Genomic DNA, 25,827 nt, shown 5'->3' on the forward strand with positions numbered 1-25,827 from the left:
GACGGCATAACATACACATGAAGTACTTACATGCAGGCAGAACATTGTACACATAAAATAAAAATAAATTAGAAAAGAAAAAATCAAAACACAACATGGCCTCCAACTTAAAAACTCCAAATTGGAAAACTAGGCTAAACAGAATCTCATGGACTCTGGAGAAATCTCCATCACTCAGAAGCCAGAATCTGGGATAAGCCTCTACCTATACAAGCAATGTCATGGGGCAACCCAAGTGTGAGGGGAGATCACCTGACTTTCACAGATAGTCTAGAAATGACAATTTAAAACAGAATGCAAAACCCTCACTGGAATCCTTGTTGTATTGTGGGGACAGGCTACCTGGGCATCCTAATTACCTTGTCCCCTGACTTTGCATCATGTGAAGTTCCTGAGACCTGAGAAGACACAGGCTAGCTAGAAGGTTATAAGATCTGTGGCTGTAAAACAATCAAGGCAGAAGGCCAAGGCAGGTTTCTGGGGACTACTGCTGCAAGTGTTCTCTGTACGCACTCAGGCCTGTGCTGTGAGGTCAATTCCAGAAAACCCACGGGCCAAACAAGAGCAGCCCTTATGTCTGCTGTATTCATACCTGTCAAGGAGCTGTGCCATTCAAACACCCTAGGGCCAGAGATATGGGAGAGGGGCATAAAGGAGCCTGGGCTGAGCAGAGAGTTAGCTACCTTCTCCCACTGGTGCTTTTCTTCCAGCTGCATGAACATATCCAAAATGTAGGTCATATGCGCAGGGCCACTAAGCTCCAAGATGTCCTCACTCACTGGCACGTGCCCTGGCCACTCGGCCAGCAGGGAGGCAAGCACATGGCGAGCATACAGGACTGCTGTGGCCTCGTTCACACGGAAGAGGTAGTCCCGGACAGCCCTCTTGCTCTTGCAGTTCAGCTCCTTGTGCAGGAGGGCAGCACTCTTGCTCCTGCGCTGTTTGGCATAGCTCTGCTGCAGCTCGCTCTCTGTGCTGGAAATCAGCTTCTGGGTCACAGGGTTCGATTCAGGAGTGGCTTGGTCAGAGCGTGCAGGCCGGGACTGCAAAGCCAAGACCATCGTTACAGAGGCCCAGCCTTCTCGCTAGAGGGGGCAGAAGTGCACACACTTTGATCCCGAGACAGGTGACATACCAAGCATGGCAAGATAATCATGTCTGTGTCCACAGCTTTGGCACTTTGCTCCTCCAGCCGCAGACTCCTACTGGGTTGCCACCTCTGTGCCAAGGAGCGAATCCTCTCATCTGTGGTGAGCTCATCCCCATCAAACCTGAAGGGGAACCCAGTGATAGACCCAGAAAGTGGAGGAGACAAGAGCGTAAAACATTCTGCACTGGTTAGAGAGTTGCCCAGGGCTATACTCTATTACCACCCCCCACACAAGATACATCATCACTTGCTGTACTTTGCAAATTAGAGCCACAGCATTCATCCATTCATGCATAAATATAGACTTCCATGCATAGCCTCATGGCAGAGACGCAAACTGTCCCCATGGAAGCACTTTCCTCTTTATCTTTGTTTTTCAGAAATTACTTTTTGTGTTTGTGTTTTGTCTACATTTATGTCTATGCATCACATGCAGGCCTGGCCTCAAAGAAGGTGCTAGCTCCCTTGGAATGAGTGTTAAAGATGGTTGCATACTACCATATGGATGCTGGGAATCAAACCCAGGTCCTCCACAAGCCAACACGTGTTCTTAAACACTGAGCTATTTCTCCAGCCTATCCATCTTTCTTCATTTTGGGATGTGTATAGGAAGCTGACCTCATTACCTCGTTGTCCTCCACCTTATGTTTAGGCAGGCTCTCTCACTGAATCTGGAGCGTCCTGATTTGGTTCGCATGACTAACTAGCAAGCTTTAGGAATCCGCTTCTCCACCCCACATCCCCACTACTAGAGTTATAGACGAGTCCTGCCAGGCCTAGCTTTTACATAGGTATAGATCCTAATGCTTGCATGACACATACTTTATTAAATGGGCTGCCTTCCCAGTTTTCCCTTTCTGTCTGCCTCTGGATGGTTATGTGAAAAAAGCACACATTCTGTGTGCTTTAGTCTGAGGGCCTCCTGTGGTTTTAGTTACAGTAGCTTAGGCAGCACCCTGACTACTGTCCTCTCACAATCCCTGCTCCATCTTACATGGGATTTAGGTGGTGCATAGGGTAAAATAGAAACATGAAGGAAGGTCACTGAAATCCATTACACATCTGCATAGGAAGCTAAAGGACTAGGAGGTGGCTGAGCATGCACAAGGCTTGGGTCTGAGACCTAGCACTGCATGAAGGAGGAAGGAGCAGAGAGACGCAAGCAAGCAAGGGGGCAAGAGGAAAAGAGGTGTGTGTGGGAAGAGAGCTATCAAAGCCAGGCCATGGGGAGAGAAGAGGAGACTGGGTGGTAAATATGTAAAGTTCTACACACATTCAGGAGATGGATTCTGGAGCCATCTCTGAACTTCCTGGCCAAGAGAAGGTTATACTGTTGACTATACAGTCATTCCTGTGGGAAAGTCACTAAAATAATTTACACTGATGAAAACATGGGAGCCAAAATCACTCCTGAGCCACAGCTCCTGCTCTGCTCTGAGCCATCTGCTCACTGGAGGACATGAGATGCGTCCCAAGGTCAGTCCCTGTAAAAGTGCACACATGACATTCTCAAAGCAAACTGTCAGACTCCTAGAACTATTCCAGGCAAAGTGGCACAGCTGCCTTTCCTGGGGCATCAGTAAGAACTGCAGGTCAGCCCCTGGGCTGCCTGGCCTTTCAGGACCTCTCTCCAGATCCCCTGGCAGCAGGTAAAAGTTCTCCATTCTCACTTGGAACATTTAAGTGCATCTCAATGGTCTTTACCTCTTCTGAACCTCTAGGAAGAAAGAATCGGTCTTTTTCATCTGCAGTTCATATATGGCCCGGAGAATGTGCAGAGGGGCATTCAGGGCATCATGAGCCATCTGGAGGCATGGGAGAAGGCAAAAGACAGATATGGATATGTTCTTTGAGACATAGACAATATGCACTCCAAAGTGATGAAACACTATTTCAGGTTACCCCAGATTACAGTTGAAGAACAATATGGAGTTATTTTTTAAAAGCATATCAAAATTTGAGTACTAACAAAAATTTGAATGTGCGGTACTATTTAAAGCCACTTTAGAAGCTAGAGAACTGGCTCAGTAGTTAAAAGTACTTATTGTTTTCCCAGAGGAGCTGAGTTTAGTTGCCAGCACCCACAAAGTGGCTCAGAACAACCTGTGCCTCCAGTTTCAGGGAATTCACTGACCTTTTTGACCTGCTACAGGCTCCTGCATGCATGTGGAACATATAAAATCACACAGGCATACACCAGGTACATAAAATAAGTTAATCTTAAAGCCACTACAATGATATAGCTCTACTATTGTTCTAGATCTTTCCTGTATACAGTAAACAGGAAATTAATTTTCAGGACATCAAATTGAGTAGTTAAAAAGTTTTAAAAATTTATTTATGGGAATAGATGTTTTGCTGTATGTTTGACTATGTACCAAGCCTAGTGCTCATGGAGGCCAGAAGAGGGTGTTAGGACCTTTGGAACTGGAGTTAACAGACAGTTGTGAACTCCTATGTGGGCGCTGGGAATCCAGCCCAGGTCTCCTGGAAGACCAGCAGGTACTCCACCACTGAGCTACCTCTGCAGTCCTTAGATAGACGGAGGATGAAGTGTAGCCCGAGCCCAAGAGAAGCGGCTCCTTCAATGCCCGTGCCCCAGCACATGCTGGCCAATGGACATACCAAGAAGCATATCCTGGTGGGCTCATCCAAACTTTCAAGAGGGTCTAGCTTCTTCTGCTCTGCTTCTCCGGGGCTGCTAACTGGCCGGGCCAGTTCTTCCTCTTGGTCCCCTCGTTCATCTAGCTCCAGGTCTCCGTGTTCAGTTAGAGTGTTGATCTCTTTTTTCGAGGAGTACAGCATGATGGAAAGAATCTACACACATAGTCAGGCAGAGAGGGAGACGAGTGTTGAGTGACTGAGAAGATGACACAGGCCTTTAATTACTTAAGGGTATACGAAATTTAAGATATTAGAGTACACATGTGTATGAGTATGTGATTAGTAAAGCAACATGAAAGACTGCTCAATTGTACATATAACAGAGGAAATACTAACACAAACTATGGAAGCCCTTGTGTTTATTAACTGTTCTTGATAGCCCAAATGGGTATTATTCTTTTCCAACTTGTTTTGGAGAAATGTAACTATTAAGCTATTTAAGATGTTTATTGGGGCTGGAGATATCGCTCAGCAGTTAAGAGCACTGACTGTTCTTCCAGAGTTCTGAGTTCAATTTCTAGCAATCATATGGTGTCTCACAACCATCTGTAATGGGGTTTGATGCCCTCCTCTGGTGTGTCTGAAGACAGCCATAGTGTGTTCAGATACATTAAATAAATAAATATTTCTTTTAAAAATGTTTATATCCTTTGACATTCTAACTTATGTTTTAGAAATGACAAAATACATAAAAATGCTTTTTAAAATACAGCCAATGAATGGTAAAAACCTGCAAAGCACTTCCTAGTCTTATATATAGCCATTAAAAAGGGTGGTTAGAGTAGTGCAGATACAGCTCAGCAGTTAAGAAGAGCACTGGATGCTTTTCCAGAGGACTTGAGTTCAACTCCCAAAACCCACATGGCAGCTCACAACTCTCTGTAACTCAAGTCCAGGGCAACTGATGTCCTCTTCTGGCATCTATGGGATACCAGGCATGCAAGTAGGCAAAACACCCATACATATAAAATTGAAAAAGATTCTCTAAGATCCCAGTTACCCATTAACATGTTTTAGCATGTTTCTCTGAGATGTAAGCAAACCCAGCTGCAGGTATCTGTGGAAGTGAGGGCAAGGGACACAGCACACCCTGGGAGCACAGCTCCTTACACTAGATGCTTGACTTTTAAAGCCTTTGGAAACTTCAAGAATTCCACTAAGAAACATCTAAGGCCTCAGAGGAGTAAGAATAAAATAAAATTATAGACTGAAATCCTACATAAGATAAACATGAGTGTGGTCGTATTTACAAACCGATTTTAGCTCAAAGGAATTTCAGAGGGAAATAGTAATTCAAAAGCATATTTTATTATCATGGTATAACAGCCAATTATGTGTTTCTACAAAATACTCCTCCAAGGTTCTTTGAACAAACATCCAATTCATTTTCCTGGCAGGGGAGGACAGGTGTCAGGATCCCTGATTCAGGAAGACAGAATAAGGCTGGGTTTCAAATCTGCACAAAATGAGAATACAAAGGGTGGAACTGGTTGGAACCAGCTAGCTCTGCTTCGGGGCTCAGTTCATTACCTCTAGGTCTCGAAGGAGCCAGGTCTTACTGAAGCCAGTCCCTTTGCTGCACTTCTTCACCAGCAGCTTTAGCAGATCGGTCTGGAGGAAGGTAGCATGGGTCTCTTCAAAACCGTGAGCCTGCCAAGCCAAGAAAGTGATTTGCAGCTGCTATAGAGTGATGGTTAAGGTTGGACAGAGCGTCAGCTTTTCCCAGAGCCCAATCTCAGCCGATGGCCCAATTGACCTCTCAACAAAAATGCCAGTCAGTAAGAAAGCACTCCGAATCTTAACCATGAGCTATTGCTTCTCTTTCACGCCATGTTCTTTCATTCAACACTCTTGAAACCTACTTATTGTCACTTCCCCTCTCTTTACTTTCCCCAAACTCTTGAGGCTAAAATCCAAGCCCTGATCATGGCTGACTGGGTTCTCTGAAGCTCTCTGCCTGCTTCTTTGACCTCACCCCTAGGCTGCACTATGGTAAAGACCTGGAGGCCCTTCTGTTTTGTGACTATCAATGCCCAGTCCACTCAAAGTCTGAAACTTGATATCCTTTCTGTCCACATTACCCAAGGCTAACTCCATATCTGCCACTTCAAATTTCCCTTTTTGAAAGGCTTTCTGCTGCAGAGCTGTCTTCCTTGCAGGTAGGTCCTCCCCTGGCCTGGAAGACTCTAAGCCTTACAAGAGCATGGCCCTTCTTTCAAGCTCACCACTGAACACCCAGTTCCACTTGGTTCTTGGTGCTCAACAAATATCAACAGACTGAGTGAACACTCATGGTGGTGCACAACTTGATCTCAGCATTTGGGAGTCAGAGGCAGACAGAGTTCTGAGTCTGAGGCCAGTCTGTTCCACATTATAAGTTCCAGTCTAGCCAACCTACATAAAGACTACCTGTTTTTCTATTTTTTTTAAACAAAACAAAACCAAAAACCAAAACACAACAAAACTAAATGAAGATTTATTTAAGACATTTAAGATCTCTGCTATGAGGGAGTCACTTTCTTCTTTTCTACTAGAGTGGAAACTGAAACAGAATGGTAATACTGACAACTACACCTCAGAGCTGCTCAGGGCTGGAAAGCCAAGCAGATAAGTCTCTGGTGGTGCCTGAGTCCCCACAGTGACCTTCCTACCAGAGCTACCACTGAACACTTCAGCTGGAGTCTTTCAAGGACAGCTCTGTAAGGAAGATGACCCTGCAAGTAAATGGAATGCATCTCCTGGAAAGAGCCTTTCTACCCTCTAGTCCACTAAGGATCCAAAAGGCATCTACCTCTAATGTAGCTACTTTCTCCCAGACCAGTGGCCACACCTCTCCCTTGAAGCTCCATGGGACGCCAGCTCTCTTTATCCTTCCCTGCATTCCTATAATGACCCAGAGGAGCTCCTGTTAGATGGGAAGTGACAGACCTTTCAGTCCAGTTTTCTCCCTTGACAAGATTATATCTCCATGAAGCCAACTGTGGTAAAGTCCATGAAACAATATGAGAGAAACTGAGACTAAAACCACTGGGAAAGTTCTACTTCCTCCTTAAAGCAATCCTTGTGTAAGCATTTCTCAAAACAGCCCGTTGTTAACCATTCATCCAAATCAGATGACATTTCCTCCTAATTAATCCCCTGCAGACAGGTAGTTTTGTGCCAATGGAAGAGGCTCACCATTACCTTTAGTGTTTTATATAAACCTTTGAGAGCCAGGGACAGGACCCAGGTTGCTTCCACTGCCTCAGGACAGTGGCTGTCCATGCTGGCTTGCAGAAGGTGACTGGCAATAAAGGCAAAGTGCTGGGAGTACTGGCTCAGCTGGGCCTGGGAGGCGCCACACTCTTGTCCTCCTCCCTTCTGGACTAGCTGGTAGTCCTTCACTGAAGCATCATGTCAAAGAGGAAAAGAAAGGCAGAAAGAAGAAAGAATACTGTTAGTGCCCCTTGCAGCTGGATTTCTCCAAAGGCCTCACTAAAGCAAGGACTACAGAAACAAGCCTCGCAGCTTAGGCCCCCATTATATTTACGCCCAGTTTGCAGGTGAACACAAAAATGGTCCAGGGACACTTGCCCATGGAGAAACGGAGAAGGACAAGTCACAATGCAAAATTCTTATTACTATGCACAAGCAAGTTATTGCCCAAAGTGTTATGACGACTGTTCTTGGTTGTCAACTTGACTACATCTGGGACTAACTAAAACCCAAGTGGCTAGGTGCACCTGTGAGGGATTTTCTTTTTCTTTTCCTTCCTTTCTTTCTTTTTTTTTTTTAAAGTATAGAATAGTTTATTCAGGACACAGAGAGGGGAGTTAAGAGGGTAGTAGAGGCAGAGAAAGACAGAGAGAGGGAGAGAGTAGAGAAGCAGAGGCCGGCCATGACCACATGGAGAGAGGGGGGAGGGGAGGAGAGCCCAGGGTGGGGGGAGGCAAGAGAGAAGCTGAGAGTGAGTGAATAAGAGAGAGAAGAGATGTTAAGAGCGAGATTTTCTTTCTTAATTAAATCATTCAAAGTGGGGAAGATCCACCTTAATCCTTTAATCCAGGCCACACCTGCTGGCAGCCTATATAAAGGACATGGAAGAAAGAAACTTGCTGTCTTTGCCTGCTTGCCTTTGGGCAAGTCCATTCCTTCAATGGCTTTAGAGCTTGCTTCTTTGGGATTCTGGCATATACTGAAGATCAGATGAGACTTCCGGCCTCATGGGCTGAGCAACTATTAGATTCTTGGACCTTCTGTTGATAGACAGCTATTGTTGGGCTAGCTGGACCACAGCCTGTAAGGTCATTCACATAAATCCTACACACACACACACACACACACACACACACACACACACACAGACACACACATACACACACACACCTATACATCTAAAGAACCCTGACTAATGCAGATTTTGGTACCAGAAGTAATTCTAGAGCAACAGAAATATAAGGATGACATTTTTTAAGTATCTGAAATGGGCTTTCCCAATTTGCCAACACTTACAGTTACCAAAGCCTCTCCAGTTAGTGAAGTGAAGCCTCTCCTGGGAGCTTATATTTTACACACTTAAGGAAACAAATGCATTTGTTTATCCTGATTGACCTATTATGAAAGGCAACAGAATTGGTGTCTTGGTACATAAAACTTTTGACAATCTGTGAAAAAATAAGGAAAACAATGCTGCTGGTTGATTACTCCTCGCAGCTCTGACAAAGGGAAAGAATGAGCTGCATGAAGAATTAGCCAACTCCTATGGTGAAGGGCGACAGACTCAGTGAAGAAACTGACCGTCTCCAGATGGGCATAAACAGTCACAACGGTCTAAATGTGCCCTGGAGAAGAATCTTCTCTCCAGCAGCCACAGAGCTTAAGTTATAGGAAAGCAAACTGAGGCCCTTGTTATAAGACAAGCTAAGTCACAACAAAAATTCAAGTCCCAGCCTCAGAGGGTGTTGGTGGTTCAAGTCAGGCATTAATTGGTAAAGAATGGGATCCTGTAACTTGGGGTGGGGAAACCCACTCAAGTTGAGAACTTTGAACCCTCAGAAGGGTTTGTCTTGCTTGAGAAAGTAGTCTCTCCTCTCTCAGCAGATGTACTTCTACCCCTGAAATACTGCCCTTTCCACCTTTGACTGAAGAAATTAATCCTTCACTGTCTGCTAAACCAGAAATGACCTTTCTCTCTGAAAAAGATGCCAGGTCAGGCAAACTGGGCCTCTCAGTGTCCACCAATAGTTCCCTCTAGACCAGATTTAAGGCAAAGCGGGCTCCTAGAGGGGAGGCAGGAAGTTCAGTCTGTGAGAAGGTGTGCTACACCACTAAAGATCACAAAGAGTTTGCTAATTCACTTGAGCAGAAGTCTGGGGAATGTGTGTGGGAAGGGACTGTAGGGGTATGGGATAATGGAAGACATATAAAACTGGGTTTATTGATATGGGCCCTCTGAGTGGAGATTCAAGGTTTAATATGGATGCTTGGACCAAAAAAAGTGTCTAAAGTTTTAATGGTCATCAAAAGATGACCTACTAAGAAGGAGTTGGAGATACCTACAATCCCTTGGCTTGGTGTTGATGAAAGGATTTTAAGGCTCAGGGAAACTGCAATGCTAGGATGGGTACACTGTATAAAACCTAATCCTCCACAATGGGAAGACTCAGAAGACATGCCCTTCACTAATCCTGTAAGATGTAAAAGGGTTGAGAGGGGCACCAACACATTTGAAGAGCTTCGTTGTTTGTTTCCTTGTGCCAGACCTTAGGGTTGAAGACTGCTGTTCAGTTGGATGAATTAGATGAAATGGGGCTAATTGGGTCCCCAAAGTAGCAAGAGCCAGGTGGCAGCACTGAATTGCCAAAGGCAAGGTAATGGGCAGCACAGGCCAAGTTATGGTGTTGTAACTCAGATGGATCTTTGGTACTGGCTAGTCAATCATGGCGTTTCTGAGCTGAAGGGGCCTTATCTAGCATCAGTGGGAGGGAAGGCCCTTGGTCCTATGAAGGCTTGATGCCTCAGTGTAGAGGAATACAAGGGCGGTGGGGCAGGAGTGCGTAGGTGGGTAGGGGAGCACCCTCAGAGAAGCAGTGTGAGGGGGGATGGGATGGGGGATTGCAGAGGGAATACCAGGAAAGGGGATAACATTTGAAATGTAAATAAATAAAATATCCAATTAAAAAAAAATCATGGTGTTTCTAGTCATGAAATAGATTAAAAAAAGACTAACTGCATTTTTGTTTGATCTAAGAGGAAAAACAAATGAAATAATAAATAAATAAATAAATAAATAAAAGAATAGGTTCCTCTGGGAAGGACTGGAGAAAGGTTAACAGTAAAACTCTTAGATATTTTATCAAGGTCCTTCCTCAGGGGAGCCTGAAAATTCCTTCATTCAAGGGGTTATGGGTCTGCAAACTGGCTTATCTGAAAATTGGTTTATGGGCTAAGATTCCCTTTAGCCACAATCCAGTGTAGCCTTTCTTTCATTTATTTGCACATATTCTGGGAGATCCCATGAAACACTGTGGCCCTTAAACTAGAAGCTTATGGAGGTCAAATAACTAATGGAGTTCTGGCTGAAGTCTGACTCACAGCAGGTCCAATGGGTCCTGTGGTTATTTCCCTAGTCCCAAAATATATAATGGGGACAGATACACTTAAAAGTTGGCAGAATTCTGACATTAGTTCCCTGACTTGAAGAGTGAGGGCTAGTATCGTTGGAAAGGCTAAACGGAAGCCTTTAGAGTTTCCACTGCCAGAGAAGATAGTGAATCAGAAACACACACACACACACACACACACACACACACACACACACACAGAGAGAGAGAGAGAGAGAGAGAGAGAGAGAGAGAGAGAGAGAGAGAGAGAGAGAAACAGCATAACAACAAATCCCCAAACATCTCAGCTTAGAATTTTTTTATCCAGAAAAATTATGTTTCATAAAGATCTTAATTCTAATTCTGTGTGTACATGTCGGCCAGTGCGATGGTTTGTACACATAAGTACAGAGTCAGTGGAGACTAAGAGAGGGTGCTGGAGCCCCTGGAGCTGGAGTTATGGGTGTTTGTGAGCCACTAGATATGGGTGCTGGAACCAAACTTGGATCCTCTGCATGAGCAGTATGTGTTCTTAACTGCTGAACCATCTCTCCAGCCTTAGTAAAATAATCTTTCAAAGATAAGCCACAGCTGGGAGTGGTAGTGCATAGCTGAGGCCCAGCACTAGGGAGAGAAAGGCCAACAGGACTATATGGTGACACTTAGTCTCAAAAACAATGGAAAGGTGAGAACAAACATTCTCTGGACAGATTGCTGTAGCAGAAGACATGAACTACAAGAAGTGCTAAAGGAAGGGTTTCAAACCAGAGAAAATTATACTAAATGGAAATCTGAATCTATGAAAAGGAATGAACAGCAGAAATAATAATTGTCTAGTTGAATAAAATATACATTGTTTTCATTTCAAAAATCTCTCTAAAATAACTCATATTTAAAAGCTGACATTATGTACAATGAAATTTCCATCATGTAGAATAAAGAGAATGACTACAATAACAGGAACAGCAAAGCAGATACGGGGTACAAATGCAGTATTTTGACACAATTGCAAAAGTGGAATAACATCTGATGACAGACAGTCCCAGGGGTACAGAACAAATTTCGGGTTGGTCTCCAAAGTGCTGCCTATGCTGACACCAGGGCAACTGTTTCAGTTGGAGCCAACAGCAGACATGAAGTGAATCTTTAACACATAAGAAAAATCAATCCAAAAGAAGGCAAGAGAAAATCAAAGGATAGATGAGACAAATGGGAAATAAGCAAGGAGGCAGCAGACTTTAACTCGGTCAACCACAGAACGCCTGGATAAGCACTGAAAGGAAGAGGCTGTCACACTGGATTTAAAAAGAAGACCCCGACTATACAGTATCTGTAAGAAATCAACTTATGTGTATTTTGTGCTTATTAATTATGATTACTTTTTATCTTGAGACAGAGTCTCATTATGCAACCCAGACTGGCCTCAAACTTACTTCCTATCGCTGATCTTGAATGTGTGATCTTCCTGCCTCAGTGTTGAAATTACAGACATGTACCACCACACTCTGCATAAGAAATGCACTTTAATTATAATGTTATGAGCTGGTAAGAGAACTCAGTGGATAAAGGCATTTGCTACCAACCCTGAAAACCTGAGTTCAATCTGTAGAGCCTCAGGTGGTACAATGAGAGACCTGACTCCCACAAGTTGTCCTCTGACCTCTACATGTATATGTATGCACATAAGCACACACAAATGAATAACTAATTAAAAAATGTATAAATCATATGCACGAGCAAGAACGCAAGCATCTCCACTGGCTTTAGAGCATGCAAGGATTAAATCATTTCTCCCATTCTTAGAAGACACAAGTATGCTTGGGACCTGTTTTCCTTTTCCTGGTTTTGACATCGACAATCACGGCTCTATTCTTCTCAGTGAAGTGCTTCAAGATGATCACATTATGGGGTTCATTGGCATTATCCACATAAACACAGCGGGTTCCCACGCAGAGGACCTGGCATTGATGCAGGAAGAGGCACTTAGTCAGGCACAACCCCAGTCCCTTTTGCTTGCTCCTCTATAAGGGATGGGGGCTCCTCCTAAGTCCAAAGGATTTGGTACACACCTGCCATAAAACTAGTTTAAGTGTTTGCCATAGTTTAACAGCTCCTCATTCCAATCAGCTGAGGCATACAAAATGAGTAAGATCAATAGGAGTGCCAGAATGAAAGAAAATAGTCTCTGTAGTTCTTTGTGACTAAGTACACCATAGTTATCTACTATCCAGACAGTGAAATAAATGAAATGCTTAATTGTTGACAGTGCAAGTCTAACAACTATACAATTCTGAAAAACACCAAGACTATAAAAGCAAATCATGTAACTAAAAATAAAAACTAAAACCAGCTACAGACATGTGCGTGCGTGCGCAGGCGCGTGCTACAGAGACTTGAACAAACAGGCCTGCAGATGCTGTACCTGGGGGAAGCCGACAAGCACCAGCAGAGTGAAGATGTTGGTGTGCTTCAGTTGGAATGGCAGCTGCTTGATACAGTGGTCTGTGAAGGTGGCAATGACATCTTGCCACAATGGGGCATTGTTGAGTGACCGAAGGATCTCTGCCATGGAGCAGGCCCAGTCTAAGCCCACTCGGCTGGAAGGCAAGAGTGTCCAGTGTTAGGTGGTACTGTGCAAGGCTACCTCCTCACACACATTATAGCTATCCCAGGCAGAGTCAGACTCGTGCAAAGAGCCATCCGTTACTTAGTTTAAAAAACTACCAGAATGATGCTTTTCACATAAAGATAAGTCAAAAATCATCAATGGCCAAATCAAGGTCTATTACTTAGACACCTAGTCTACAAACTCAATTTACAACTATGTTCTCAAATATCTCTCTAAACAGTGATTCTCAGCCTGTGGGCTGTTCAACCCCCAAAGCCTAAAACATCAGAAAATATAGATATTTACTTTATGTTTCATAACTATCTAAATTACAGTTATGAAGAAGCAACAAAAATAATCTTATAGTTAGCGTCATCACAGCATGAAGAACCATATGAAAGGGTCACAGCAGTAGGGAGGTTGAGAGTCACTGTTCTAGAATGTCCTCCTCACATGCATATACACAGACACATTCACATTCACAGCTTAGAGATGTACATGGTACAAATCAGCAGGTTCATCTTTCCTTCTTCACTTAATTTCAAGTTTCGTATTATGACTATGTTCATTTTTATAATGAAAACAGGAGCCAATGACTATACTTACTTTTCTCTGGAAAAATCTACCAGAATAGATCTCACCAGAGCTGACTGGCAGGCACCACTGAGCCAGCCTCTCAGCTTCTAAGTATGGACTGCCTAGTGTAATCTTACAGAAGAGCCTCAGACAACAGCACTGCAGCATATCAAAACTCATCACCAGCCAGACCTTGGTTCTCAGTGACAGCACAGAGGGCAGAGTGGATGCTGGGAGTATAAAAACCAAGGCTTACCTGTCCAGACAGACAGCTCCGAGGCTGAAGAGCAGGTGGGTGGTCTTCCAGCCATCTGGTACAACAGTATTGTCTGCTGTAGCAAACAGGTTGTGCTTGGCTGAAAGGACCTTCATGACTGCAGCATCTACTTCTGCCGGCTGAAGGCGGATAATTAACTGGCCCAGAAGACCCAGGGTGAGGTGGTAGGTTTCATTCAGGTGGCCTGCGTTGGAGATGACCACCTGAAACATGAGTGGGAGGACGTGCTCCAGGTCTATCAGGGGGACTGTGGGACCCTGTCAACAGAGAACAGAAATGTCTTCAGTACAAAATCCAAGCAGCCATACCAGCTACATATGCCAACGATTCCTGTGTCATTACAACTGGCCTGGTTCCAATCAACTGTAAATAAAATAAATATGCTTAGGTATCATCTTATTCTACTTTTTTAGATTTAATTTTTTAAGATTTGTGCATGTATGTGTGTTTATGCATATGTAAGTGCAGGTACCCTGGAGCCCAGAAGAGGGCATTGGATCCCCTGGAGCTGAACTTACAGGAAGTAGTGAGCCTCTGGACATGTGTGCTGGGAACCAAATTCTGGTCCTCTGAAAGAGCAGCAAGTACTCTTAACTGCTGAGCTGTGTCTTCAGCCCCCTTCTTATCCTACTTCTAATATTCCTTTACTCTAAAGCATAAGCAAAATATTTATTTTTCTTCCTTTTCTGAAAGAACTAAAAAATACATAGAAGTCAAACTTTCCATCGCAGTCCTACTCAGACCCACCAATGCCAAGGAAGTAACAACTATTTCAGTTAGACGTACAGTTTCTTTCCCTATATACACTTATGGGAGACAAAGGCAGGAGGATTTCTGAGTTCAAGGCCAGCCTGGTCTACTGAGTGAGTTCCAGGCCAGCCAAGGCTTTACAAAGAAACCATGTCTCAAAAACCAAAACCAAGCCAAACCAAACCAAACCAAACCAAACCAAACCAAACCAAACCAAACCAAACCACACCACAGAAAAAGGTAATTATATGAATTAAAAATAGTCAATCACACTTAAGCAAAATGTAAGTTCACAGAAGACAGTAACTTTGATTAATAGTCATAATCCCTTTAGGACACAGGTGTTAATAATAGTTTGTTTCTGCTTACACCTTAACATTTTTTCTGCATATGCAAACCACCCACTCTTTCACAAAGGAAACACTGCCTGCCTCTTACCGACTTGATGGGGGGTAACATGGCTGCCAGCAAGCCCAAAATCCTCTTCTGGGAACACTCTGCAAACACTTGCTCGGGGTTTGGAGTAATTGCCTTCTCTTCTACTGGTGCCTGAGATGACACTTCTGGAGGTTCAGCATCTGTATGGGAAAACAGCACTTTCAGATTTTGCTGGGCTCTACACATGTAAAAAGCAACTAAACCATGATACTGCTTCTGGGCGCCTATAGAAGGAAGTTGGAAATGTAACATTCTACTGCTAAAGCCAGGCTTGGTCATGCACACTTGGAATCCTAGCACTTGACAGGATGGATAAGCAAGAGTTTGAGGCCAGTCTGGGCTACACAGAACTTTGTTTCAAAGAGAAGAACAAAGGGGTTGGAGAGTTGGTTTAGTGATTAAGAACACCAGCAGCTCTTCCAGAGGATCTGGATTTGATCCCAGCATCCACATGGTAGCTCACGATTCTCTGTAACTCAAGTTTCACAGGACTTGACTTCCTCTCTGGCCTCTGCCTATACCAGGCACACACTTGGTGCACAGATATACATGTAGACAAAACACACATACACATAAAAGAAAAACAATCTTTTAAAAAACAACAAAAAATGGGACTGAAAAGATAGCTCAGTAATTAAGAGCACTCGATGCTCTTCTAGAGGTTCTGAGTTCAATTCCCAGCAACCACATGGTGGTTCACACCATCTGTAATGGGATCTGATGCCCTCTTCTGGTGTGTCTGAAGACAGCTACAGTGTACTCATATACATTTAAAAAAAAATCTTAAAAACCAAAACCAAATCAAACCAGAACAATAACAAACTCTATTGCTGGACACTTTTTACAGTTGCCTTCTCAAGGAGGCCCCCCTGCTCCCTAATTAAACAGGCAGCCATCCTGTTACCTCCCATTCTCTGAACCTGCTCTTAAACTACATGCTATGTAGCATTCATGTTCTGTGTTTGTTGTTTATCATTTGCCCTTCTGATTTTTGCTTTTGTGATATACTTCAAGTATCTAACAATGTCCTAGAACATCGGGAACTTGACAGATACTTGTGGCCTATGAACTAGAATGCTGGTCTTCAGGGGAATCTGACTCTGGTAGACTTTGAGGGCCTGACATGATGTGGAGTGTCCACTGCTTCTGAGAGCTGGCCTTGAAGATGTTGCAGAATACACGCACTTTCACTTCCATGACAGACCAGCAATGGGATAGACTTGGATGCCGCTGGGGGTTCCTTGAAGCACCTCCTCCCACCCAGCAGTACTGCCCCAGCCTCTAAAACTGCAGCCCTGACCTCCCACTGCCATCACATGATGCCAGGCTGAGGCCTGAATGTCACAGGCATGCAGTAGAGTACCACAGGAGCTCTTCTGTATCCACGTCCAGTGCTCTGCTCTGCCCCTGCACACCTGGTATGTGGATCTCCCCTCATTGCTTCTGGAATCTATAAGGAGGCCTATGCTGCCTAAATGTCAGTTCCTACTGCACATCCTGGCACGATCAAGGTCCCTTACACCTCTCCCTTTACATGGCGTTTTACAAATACAATCTGCTGTGGATCCCAATCAGGACTAACACTTGTCACCCTTCTTCTGGGGCCAGAATCACAGGCCACCTCAAATGACAGTTATTTGTACCTCTGTCTGAAACCTTCCTGGATTTTGAGTTCCAGGAGGATAGAGGCCACTTTTCTCTCTCCACCATTAGTAGATTTCATCCCTGGGATATGGGATGGTGCTCAACAAAGAGAAGGTACTTGGTTGGTAAACAATAGATAAGCTGAAATGAAGGACAGATGATGCAAAGTTACCAGCCACAGCTGAAGAGATGGAGAAACCTTAGTTGCTGGACAATTTCAGTTGTAAGCAATAGTGCAGGTATGTGTGCACTCGCAGAGGAAGGAGGGAGAGTTAGTAACCAATCCTGACCTGGAAGTCCTGGAGGCACGTGAGCACTGGCAGGTGCATCTGAAACTTGGGTCTGGCATGAAGGGTCCTTCATTATGGAGAGATCTTCACCTGCCTTTTCCTTCTGCTTGCAATCCAAGGGTCTGACTTCCTTATCTGTAGCTCTCTTTCCCTAGAAACAGAGTGGTAAATGTAAAAGAATACAACAATGCACTCTATATACAATTTTGTCATTTGCTAGTCTTTCAGACACTAAGCATCTTCTGAATTACTAATGTCTTAGAGGAAACCACTCCTCTAAAGGGATGCTTCTCACATCACATCTCTTGAAGTGCTGTCAGAGCTGTCAGGTCACATAAGCAGTGACTCATACCAAATATCATTCTGGGAGAGTGATGAAGTTGTTGCCCTCCTTCAGTCCATACAATGATCATCTTCATATACTTTCTTTTGGTAAAAAAAAAAATAAACACATGCTGGGCGATACCTCACAGTAAAGTGCTTACCATGTAAGCATGAGGACCTAAGTTTGGATATGTAGCAACCATGTAACAAGTCAGCAGTGGTGGGGAGTTCCTGTAATTCTAGTGTGGGAGGAGGCAGGAGGCAGGGACAGGAGGATTCCTGGAGCTTACTGGTCAGCTAGAGTTACTGAATGTGTTTCAGGTTTAATGAGAGACCCTGCCTTGAAACAAGGTGTAGAGTGACAGAGGAAGACACCTGATGTTGACTTCTGGCTTCCACATACATGCACATGCAAATGTACACATGCATACAGCACACACACACACACACATCTTACTTACAATAAGGAAAGTACTGTATCTGCAATTATCTTTAATGCTATTATAAAGATAAGGCTATGTCAAGTCTACACATATTATTTCTATTGCCAGAGATACAGGTATTTTAATGATGTAAAAATGAACATTCTAAGGGTATAGGACACAACTGTGACCTCACTGGGTAAGAGACCTTGGTATACATATATGAGGATGGGTCAGATCAGATCCCAGCACTCACACAAAGCACTCACAGATGTGTTCTATCTGCAAGTGAGACTGACACACACACACACACACACACACACACACACAGAACACAAAGCCAAGTAGAAGGAGTTGCTGCTGGACAAACATGGGGGCAATCTAAGCATCAAAATAAATAAAAGTTTAGATTTTAGTGGATTAAGAGAATGTAGTCCGTTTTGGTGTAGATGAATGAACACACTGATAGACAGAGGGAACCACAATGCTATGGTGGAATCACAACCCCATGATGATGAGGGCTCAGGAATACAGACACTCTCAGGCACAGAGGTGAGGATACTATCCCTCCTGACTGGATGGATCGACTGCTTTCCACTTTGTGGAAAGTGGTCTGTGAAGGTTAACAAGGTGGTAGGCCACAGCTGAGAGACAAGCAGTTTGAGATTATCCTGACCTGGTACCCTGATGTAGCTTCAATAGAAATACCAGTGGCTCCTGCAGCAAAGGTGGAGATATTTACAGCATGGGTACAAGCTCTGAAGGCAAGCTTCTATAAAAATAATCTTTTGTTTATTTAGTTACTTAATCTTATTTTAAATTCACAAAAGGATCTTTACGTGTTTGGACCTCTAAAGGTTTTTTCTGTCTATGCACCTACCTATCAACCATCGTGTCTACCCATTAAAACAGTTAACTTCTGGTGTCATCTATCTGTTGACTGAATATAAACCAAAGCTGCATAATCTATGCTCTTAATGTCCCTGGTGTGCATCCTTGTATAACTGGCTCACGAGTGTAAGCCGTGACCACGTGGCAGACACGTTACTTACGGTGCAGGGTACAAACAGGCCTGCATCTGTCTGCTCCTCGGCAAGTTGGGCTGTTTTCTTCTCTAGCTGCTCCTCCGATGCCTGCAAGGACACTGTGACTGGTGGGGCTTGATTTTCTGAGGTAGAGTCACTATCTGGCAATACACCAAGAAGAGCCAGAGCTTTAAGACCTGGAATGGGAGAAAACAAGAGAATGGTTAAATGTTCCCAGCAAGGGATATCTCTGGCAAGTACCACAAAGTACTTGACCACTGTACAGACACAGATAGCTGAGGAGTTACACCACACAGCAGCACACCTGGCACTTGACATCTGTTCCACTCTTGATCTCAAGTGGGGACAGACAGACAACAAGGGGAAGCTGCACTTGAAGTCAATGAAACACTGAAGATACAACAGGCGACAGGATTGCTTTCAAAGTTACATATTTTTCTGATAGTGTCAAGCAATTAAGTTTTTGTTTTGTTTTGTTTTTTGAGACAGGGTCTCACTATGTACTGCTGGCCTGCCTAAAACTTGTTGTAGATCAGGGAAGCTTGAATTTAGAGTGCTGTGTGAGCACTAGACTTAAGGACATGCACTATACCTGGCTGGTAACTAGATTTTTAAATCCCCACTGGCAGATATAAATATCATCAACCTTCTCCCTAAGGTAAGTCTGATCCCCTGATGTCAATTAGGATGGGGAGTCTACCATCTGAGAGAAACTTAAAGTTTAATATTTACATTACTTTCTTATTAATAACCCTCAGGGAAGTCAAAATTACTTTCTTATTTTGTTATTTTAAGAAATGACCACACCTAGCATTCTGGGATTCAGAATTGGAATTCAGGTGTGCATGATTAAACCTAGAAACACCATTGTATTTGTAAGCAGCTCTTGTCTAGAATATACATGGATTTGTTTGTACTTCGGGTTTAAAAAAAAGCATAGATTCCTGACAAAGCGAGAGAGTCAACCACTGCAGAGTCATTCATGACTTACAGCATTTTCTTTCTTTCTTTCTTTCTTTCTTTCTTTTTTTTTTTTTGAGACAGGTTTTTTCTGTGTGGTCCTGGCTGTCCTGGAACTCACTCTGTAGACCAGGCTGGCCTCAAACTCAGAAATCCGCCTGCCTCTGCCTCCCAAGTGCTGGGATTACAGTGCCACCATGCCTGGCTAACTTACAGCGTTTTCTAGAGTTTTGATTATTAATACTGAATTATATCATTAGCACTTTAACTGTTACTTTATGCCAACAGCTCTCTAAAGAGACACAGGAACTTAAGTTCCAGGCTAGGCTGAATCCCTCTGGTGAATGACCTCTGAGTCAAGCATGGTCTTCTTTGGCTGCCTGGGCTTTCTTTGCCTCCAACAGCAGGCAGAGGCTGGGCCAGGGGTCCTACATAAGGAATAGTCACCTTTGCCCTGGTGGGCCTTCATCAGACAGTCCCCAACCAGCTGCATGCACTGGCTCCTCAGGGTGGCAGCATTGCTGCGGGCCTGGGGGTCCAGCTGCTCCCCGTGCACGTGCTCCGTACTGGTCAGGTGGGCACTATAGAGAGCCAGGGCAGCAAAGAGCAGCCAGGAGTAGTTGTGGATATAGGGCTGGATGAGCCTCTGCCGGTCACTGATCCGGATGGTCACCATTGGGTGGGCTGTGATGCTGTGAGTTGGCAAATGGCTGCAAAGACATGACAGAACAGTATCAACACTTGGCCCAGAGAAATGAAGGAGCACAAACACTCGGTATATCACATTAGCCACAACCTAAAACCTGCACATGGAAACCACGCCAAGGACGAGAGTTCTGAAAGTGTGCTAACTGCACTTTGGTAATGCAAAGTGATAACCATAATTTAAAAGATGAATTACAAGGTATAGGGAAGTACTTAAATTTGAAATGTGCTTTAAATACTTTAAGGTAAAAGAATGAAGTAAGCACTTCATGACACCATCTCCTTGCCTGGTGACTCCAAGGACACAGGGTGCACTGTACCACTCTCTCTTCTTCTGAATATGTTAAACTTTTTACAGTAAAAATCTTTCTTTAGTAAGGAAGGGGCCACAAAATGGCTTGGCAAGTAAAGGCATTTACCATACCTGGTGACCTACAGAAAGGAAAAAAGAGAGAAATCACTCCTCAAAACTGTCTTCTGTCCTCTACGTGTGCACACACATGTACATGTACATGCCTTCCCCCTCCCCAATCACAATAAAAGGGTTTAAAACTTAGGAAAGCTAGGAGTATACACCCAGGTGTAGAGTGCTTGCCTAGCATTTGCAATGTCTTGGGCTCAATCCCTAGCACCAGAGAAAAAGCAAGACGACTCCTTTTAATGAAGACATGTACCCCAAAAGGTTATGGTGGCAGCAGGGGAAGCTGACATACCCATAGGAGTATTTCTTTGCTGCGTAGCATCCATAGCAAAGATCAAAGTCATCACATACATTGCAATTCATTCTCCGGCCTATAATCAAACCCTGGCAATGGTCACAGGTAAACTCCATGTTGACCATTTCATGATCATCTCCATGGCCCTCCGGCTTCACTCCACCTGGAAGAAAACCAGCAGTGTGAGACGGACTGGGCAGAGGATGCTCTCCAAGTACTAGCACACTGCTCCCAGCAGCACAGCCAAATCTCATTTACTACCTCAGAGGGCAGGATCACCTTTGAAGACCAAAATGCTCTGGTGAGTATGAGCATATCAATGATACTCTCAGTATACACCTCTTGGGCAATGGTTCAGGTGACTGATCTCGATTCTACAGTGTCACAGTCATGTCAGATACATGTCAAGTTCCCATCATGACAGCTATTTGGGAGAAACAAGCCCATGCCACTTTGTGGACTGTATCCCACACTCCACCTCTGACAGAGGTCATACACCTATTGGCGTATCCTAAGGAGTACTGAGGAGCCACCAAACTTTTGTTCTTACTTTCTCACTGCAGAAATACAGGTGAAAACATACTTCAGAATCACAGACTCAGAGCATAAGAGAATGAGACACTCTAAGTCCCTGCTCAGTACTCTTCACAGGTGGCCATTCTGTTATCAGTGCTGTAAACCTGGTGTATGTCCAAATACCCTTGTGATTAGAGTCTCTTAAAAGAGAATGACAGTCTTCCCTGAGTATAGCTTTGGTCAAACTAGCTATAAACCTTTTTTGTTGTCTTCAAACTATTCAAATTTCTTAGTCTAGTATCTCAGGGTTCTACAACTTGAACCCTATTGGTCCTTGTCAATTACTTAATTAGACAGACATGCAAATGTATCTAAAGTCACTGAAAGCACTTATTCTTCTGCCCTCAAGCTTGCTCTGCTCTGGTGGTAATGCTGTCTTCTGAGTTTTGTTATGTTACTAGTTTGAACTTCCTTCAAAGACCAATTCTCGTTTTTGTTTGTTTGTTTTTTGTTTTGATTTTTTTTGAGATAGTGTTTCTCTGTGTAGCCCTGGCTGTCCTGGAACTTACTCTGTAGACCAGACTGAATTCAGAAATCTGCCTGTCTCTGCCTCCCAGGTGCTTGGATTAAAGGCGTGCACCACCACTGCCCAGCCAAAGATCAATTCTTATCCTATCTCCTCCACAAGGCTTCCTTTTAGGGTGCAGCTATATTTCTAAAATTTCTTAGAAATACTCTGCACTACTTGCTTATAACAGCATATGCATTCATTATGTTTGGTCTCTCTGTTAGAATGTGTTTCCAGGACAGGAACTGTGTGTTTTACTGCTGGGCTTTAAATACACAGAGCCCTCCAGTGCTCACTACTGCACATGGGCTCTGCCCTAGCACCCATGAATCGAGTATATTAAAAATATTTCAAGTTTATTTTGCTTGTATGCTTATTTTGCTATTTGCTAATCACTGCATGATTCAGAAGCAACATTTCTTAGAAAGTTACGTAAGCATGTATTAGCTGATCCTGAGAGTTTATCGAGTGCCTCCTGAGCAGGACAGGAGATGGAAGGATTTCAGATAAAAGCAGTGGAGGTCATCATTGAGTTGAGGGAGATGACTCAAGTTTGCCAATGAACCAGAGACTCTACATAGCACAGTGAGTCTTAAAGATGACAAAATCAAAGAAAGAAAAATAACTTCCTGGTGGGCATGGGATCCCCTGAAGTTTACCAAGGAAGCAAGTCTTGCAGAGGTCCATGTCACTGCACTGTAGACACCGGTAGCGATGCCAGGGGGCAATCTCATCGCACCCATCACAAGAGATATCCACATTTAACAGGTCACAGTATCGAGCAATGAACATGTGCATCTGTAAGATGAAATAAACACAATTAGCCAACAGACTTACTAGTGCTCACTGATCACTGTTCACGATCAATTCATTCACTCAGTAGGTACCAAAGATCTCCCAAGTGTTGTACCACTTGCTAGGATTTAAGGCTGAATCTCAAGTTCCCATTTGGGAATCCCTCAAGCAAACAGACAACGGTCATATAGTGCAGGAGGGCTAGTGAACAAGGAGGACACTGGCTAAGGTATTGGGAGGGCCTAAGAAAGTTTTCTAAGAACAGCAACTCCTCGGTTAAAATCAACATCAAACAGATGGTAGTTGGGTGGAGATAAAGGTGACAGGAAATCAGACAGAAGGAACAGCAAAGTCTACAGAAGCTTTGCTCCTTCCAAAGGGAGCATGGCACGGGCTGGCCATGTAACTGACTATGTGAGCACCTGCCCGGGCAGGCACAAGGTCCTGAAAAAAGAAAGAAGAAAAAAGACAAGATATTTTTGTTTGCTTGCTTGTTTGCCTTTTTAAAGGATGTATTTTTATTTATGGGCATTTCTATGTGTCTGTCCATGTGCATGTGTGCCTGCAGAAGCTTACTTGGAGACAGAGTTTCTTAGAGATAGAGTTACAGACAGTTGTAAGACCCAAAGTAGGGACTTCTGGAAGAACAGCAAATACTCTTAACCACGAAACCACCCCTCTAGCTCCAGGGCTTTTGAAATTGGCAATAATCTAGAATGCATACTAGAGTACATAGGAGGAATAACCAGGAGAAGTTAGAAAAGTAAAATCCAAGGAGCCTAAAACAGTTTTTAGACAGAAAGGTAATGGCAACAGATTTGGTCATTCTGAAGGTTCCTCTGGTTACACAGCAAAAAAAATGGATTGATAGGAGCAAGACAGGGGTCAGGGAAGCTGATTATGATGCAGCTGCCCAAGTAGTTCCATGGTAGTAGTAAGGGAAGGGACTGGGGAAAGCAGGTTGACTGAGAAGAATTAAGGAGGCAGAGTGAGAAGACCTGTGACCAAATTACTAGAGATGGTCAAGAATGGTCTCTAGATGTTTGGCTCAGGTACTCGTTTGACAATGGCAGTACTAACAAATGTATTGAAAGAGAACTCCTGATTTTGGCACATTAAAATAGCATGGTGGTGCTTCCCCATCACTCTAGCATTTAGGAGACTGGGGCAGGAGAACTGAAAGCTTTGGGTCAGCCTGGAGCTCTCTATAAAAAAACAAACAATATTCTGGTTTTTCCTCAGACCAAATAAATCCTTCGTCTTTAACTAGCCAGCGACACAATTAGTCAATAGACATTCTACTAGCCAACTAACTAATTACCTATCTGGGAGCAGAAAGTAAGAGACTGTTACATGAATAAGCTATTGGATTACTAGAAAGTACTTAGTGTTGTTATAAGGCAGTTTATTTTAGGGTCTGCATATGAGGAAACTAAGTCAGAAGGTCACTGTTTGGTAGTAAATGGTATGTTGTAGGAGAGGAAATGTGCCAGGTCACCTGAGCACTACAGGATGTTCTCATTCAGATGTTAACTTACAAGAGAAAAGTCTCAAGTGCCAGTTGGTATGTTCCTCTTAAGCACCATCAGGTACCATAATGAACAAAATGACTGGCAAACAGAAGGTGATTAAGAAGGGGAAAATTAGTGGCTTCAATTAGCAGATGCCTGACATATGTAGTACTGACAGACAGAAAACCTCACAAGTAGATGGACAGGCTACCAAAGTTGATTCTTCTACTGTGTGGGTCACTTAATGCTCATATGATAATCATAGAGCAGCTTCCAAGCTGATTGGCAACCTTGTAACTGGAATTATGCTTGCCTATAGGAAGATGGTGTGTCAGCCCAGAACTTGAGAGTCCAGACCCTTCAGCAATTCCTTTTCTCACTAAATTAATACACTGGCATCTAATGATGTCCATGAGTCTTATGGGATGCTCTGCTGTGAACCTACTTCTATGGAAGTGAGCGACAATGATGGATCTCATCAGGATGAAGACCAGACAGATGTCCCAAATGTTCCCGGAGCCCTCTTGGGAGATATCATCTAAGTACACCCCAGCACATTCAAACTCCTAGCAAGTCACCCAGATTGCTCTAGCTGAGAGGTCTTACTTTCCTCTGCTTCTCTGGATCCTCTTGGGCTATTTTTTCATACCAGGCCTCAAACATGCCATCCTGACACTCGTCCATCCACTCTGAGTTCTGCTTGGCATCAGCGAGCTCATCTTCTTCACTCCACTGGCTGAAAGAAGGATGTGATGAGAGGGAAGCATGCTTCTTACAATGCCCAAGGATGTGCTAGTCAGCAGGTGCTGGGTCCCATAACTTTTATAGATGGGGCATTTTGAAACGACGGGAATTGCTTTTCAAAGCCTTAGAGTTTATCAACTATTTAATGGATTTACATTCAAAAAATAGAAAAGTTCCTTTCTGAAGCAGAGTACACTGAGTAGGGAAAACTCTTCATGTGCCAGATACTAGGGTCAAATATGATGATTTAAAAAAGTTCAGCCAGTCAGTCTGTGGTGGCATGTGCCTTTAATCTCAGCACTCAGGAGGTAGAGACAGAAGGATCTCAGAGTTAAAGGCAGATTGGTCTACAGAGTAAGTCCCAGGACAGCCAGGGCTACTTAGAGAAACCCTGTCTCAAAAAACCCAAAACCAAAAACCAAACCCAAAACAAAACCAAAACAAAACAAAATAAAAATCAGCCATGAACAGTGGCATATGCTCAGGAGGAGAAGAAAGTGGATCTTTGTGAGTTAGAAGCCAATTTGAACTCTACAGTGAGT

At 43.7% G+C, this 25,827-nt stretch overlaps 1 protein-coding gene across 3 annotated transcripts in view; it reads right to left on the reverse strand.

Moving 5' to 3' along the window:
* The window catches only part of Zzef1 (zinc finger ZZ-type and EF-hand domain containing 1), a 125,611-nt gene that overhangs the window by 12,606 nt on the left and 87,178 nt on the right, over positions 1-25,827 (reverse strand). For 2 of the 3 annotated variants that reach the window (XM_052194389.1, XM_052194388.1), the window contains exons 33-48: positions 25,148-25,277; positions 22,895-23,033; positions 21,149-21,314; positions 20,178-20,440; positions 18,777-18,946; positions 16,979-17,129; positions 15,045-15,184; positions 13,836-14,113; positions 12,818-12,992; positions 12,221-12,353; positions 6,998-7,197; positions 5,345-5,464; positions 3,776-3,967; positions 2,855-2,955; positions 1,136-1,271; positions 684-1,043 (exon numbers count right to left, since the gene is read on the reverse strand). In XM_052194389.1, coding sequence (XP_052050349.1) covers positions 684-1,043; positions 1,136-1,271; positions 2,855-2,955; positions 3,776-3,967; positions 5,345-5,464; positions 6,998-7,197; positions 12,221-12,353; positions 12,818-12,992; positions 13,836-14,113; positions 15,045-15,184; positions 16,979-17,129; positions 18,777-18,946; positions 20,178-20,440; positions 21,149-21,314; positions 22,895-23,033; positions 25,148-25,277 — 2,854 coding nt within the window. Of the gene's footprint in view, positions 1-683; positions 1,044-1,135; positions 1,272-2,854; positions 2,956-3,775; positions 3,968-5,344; positions 5,465-6,997; positions 7,198-12,220; positions 12,354-12,817; positions 12,993-13,835; positions 14,114-15,044; positions 15,185-16,978; positions 17,130-18,776; positions 18,947-20,177; positions 20,441-21,148; positions 21,315-22,894; positions 23,034-25,147; positions 25,278-25,827 lie in introns of those variants that run through there. The other variant, XM_052194390.1, reaches the window with a different exon arrangement.

This window comes from Apodemus sylvaticus, chromosome 10, assembly GCF_947179515.1.
Source record: "Apodemus sylvaticus chromosome 10, mApoSyl1.1, whole genome shotgun sequence".
Lineage (NCBI taxonomy): Eukaryota > Metazoa > Chordata > Mammalia > Rodentia > Muridae > Apodemus > Apodemus sylvaticus.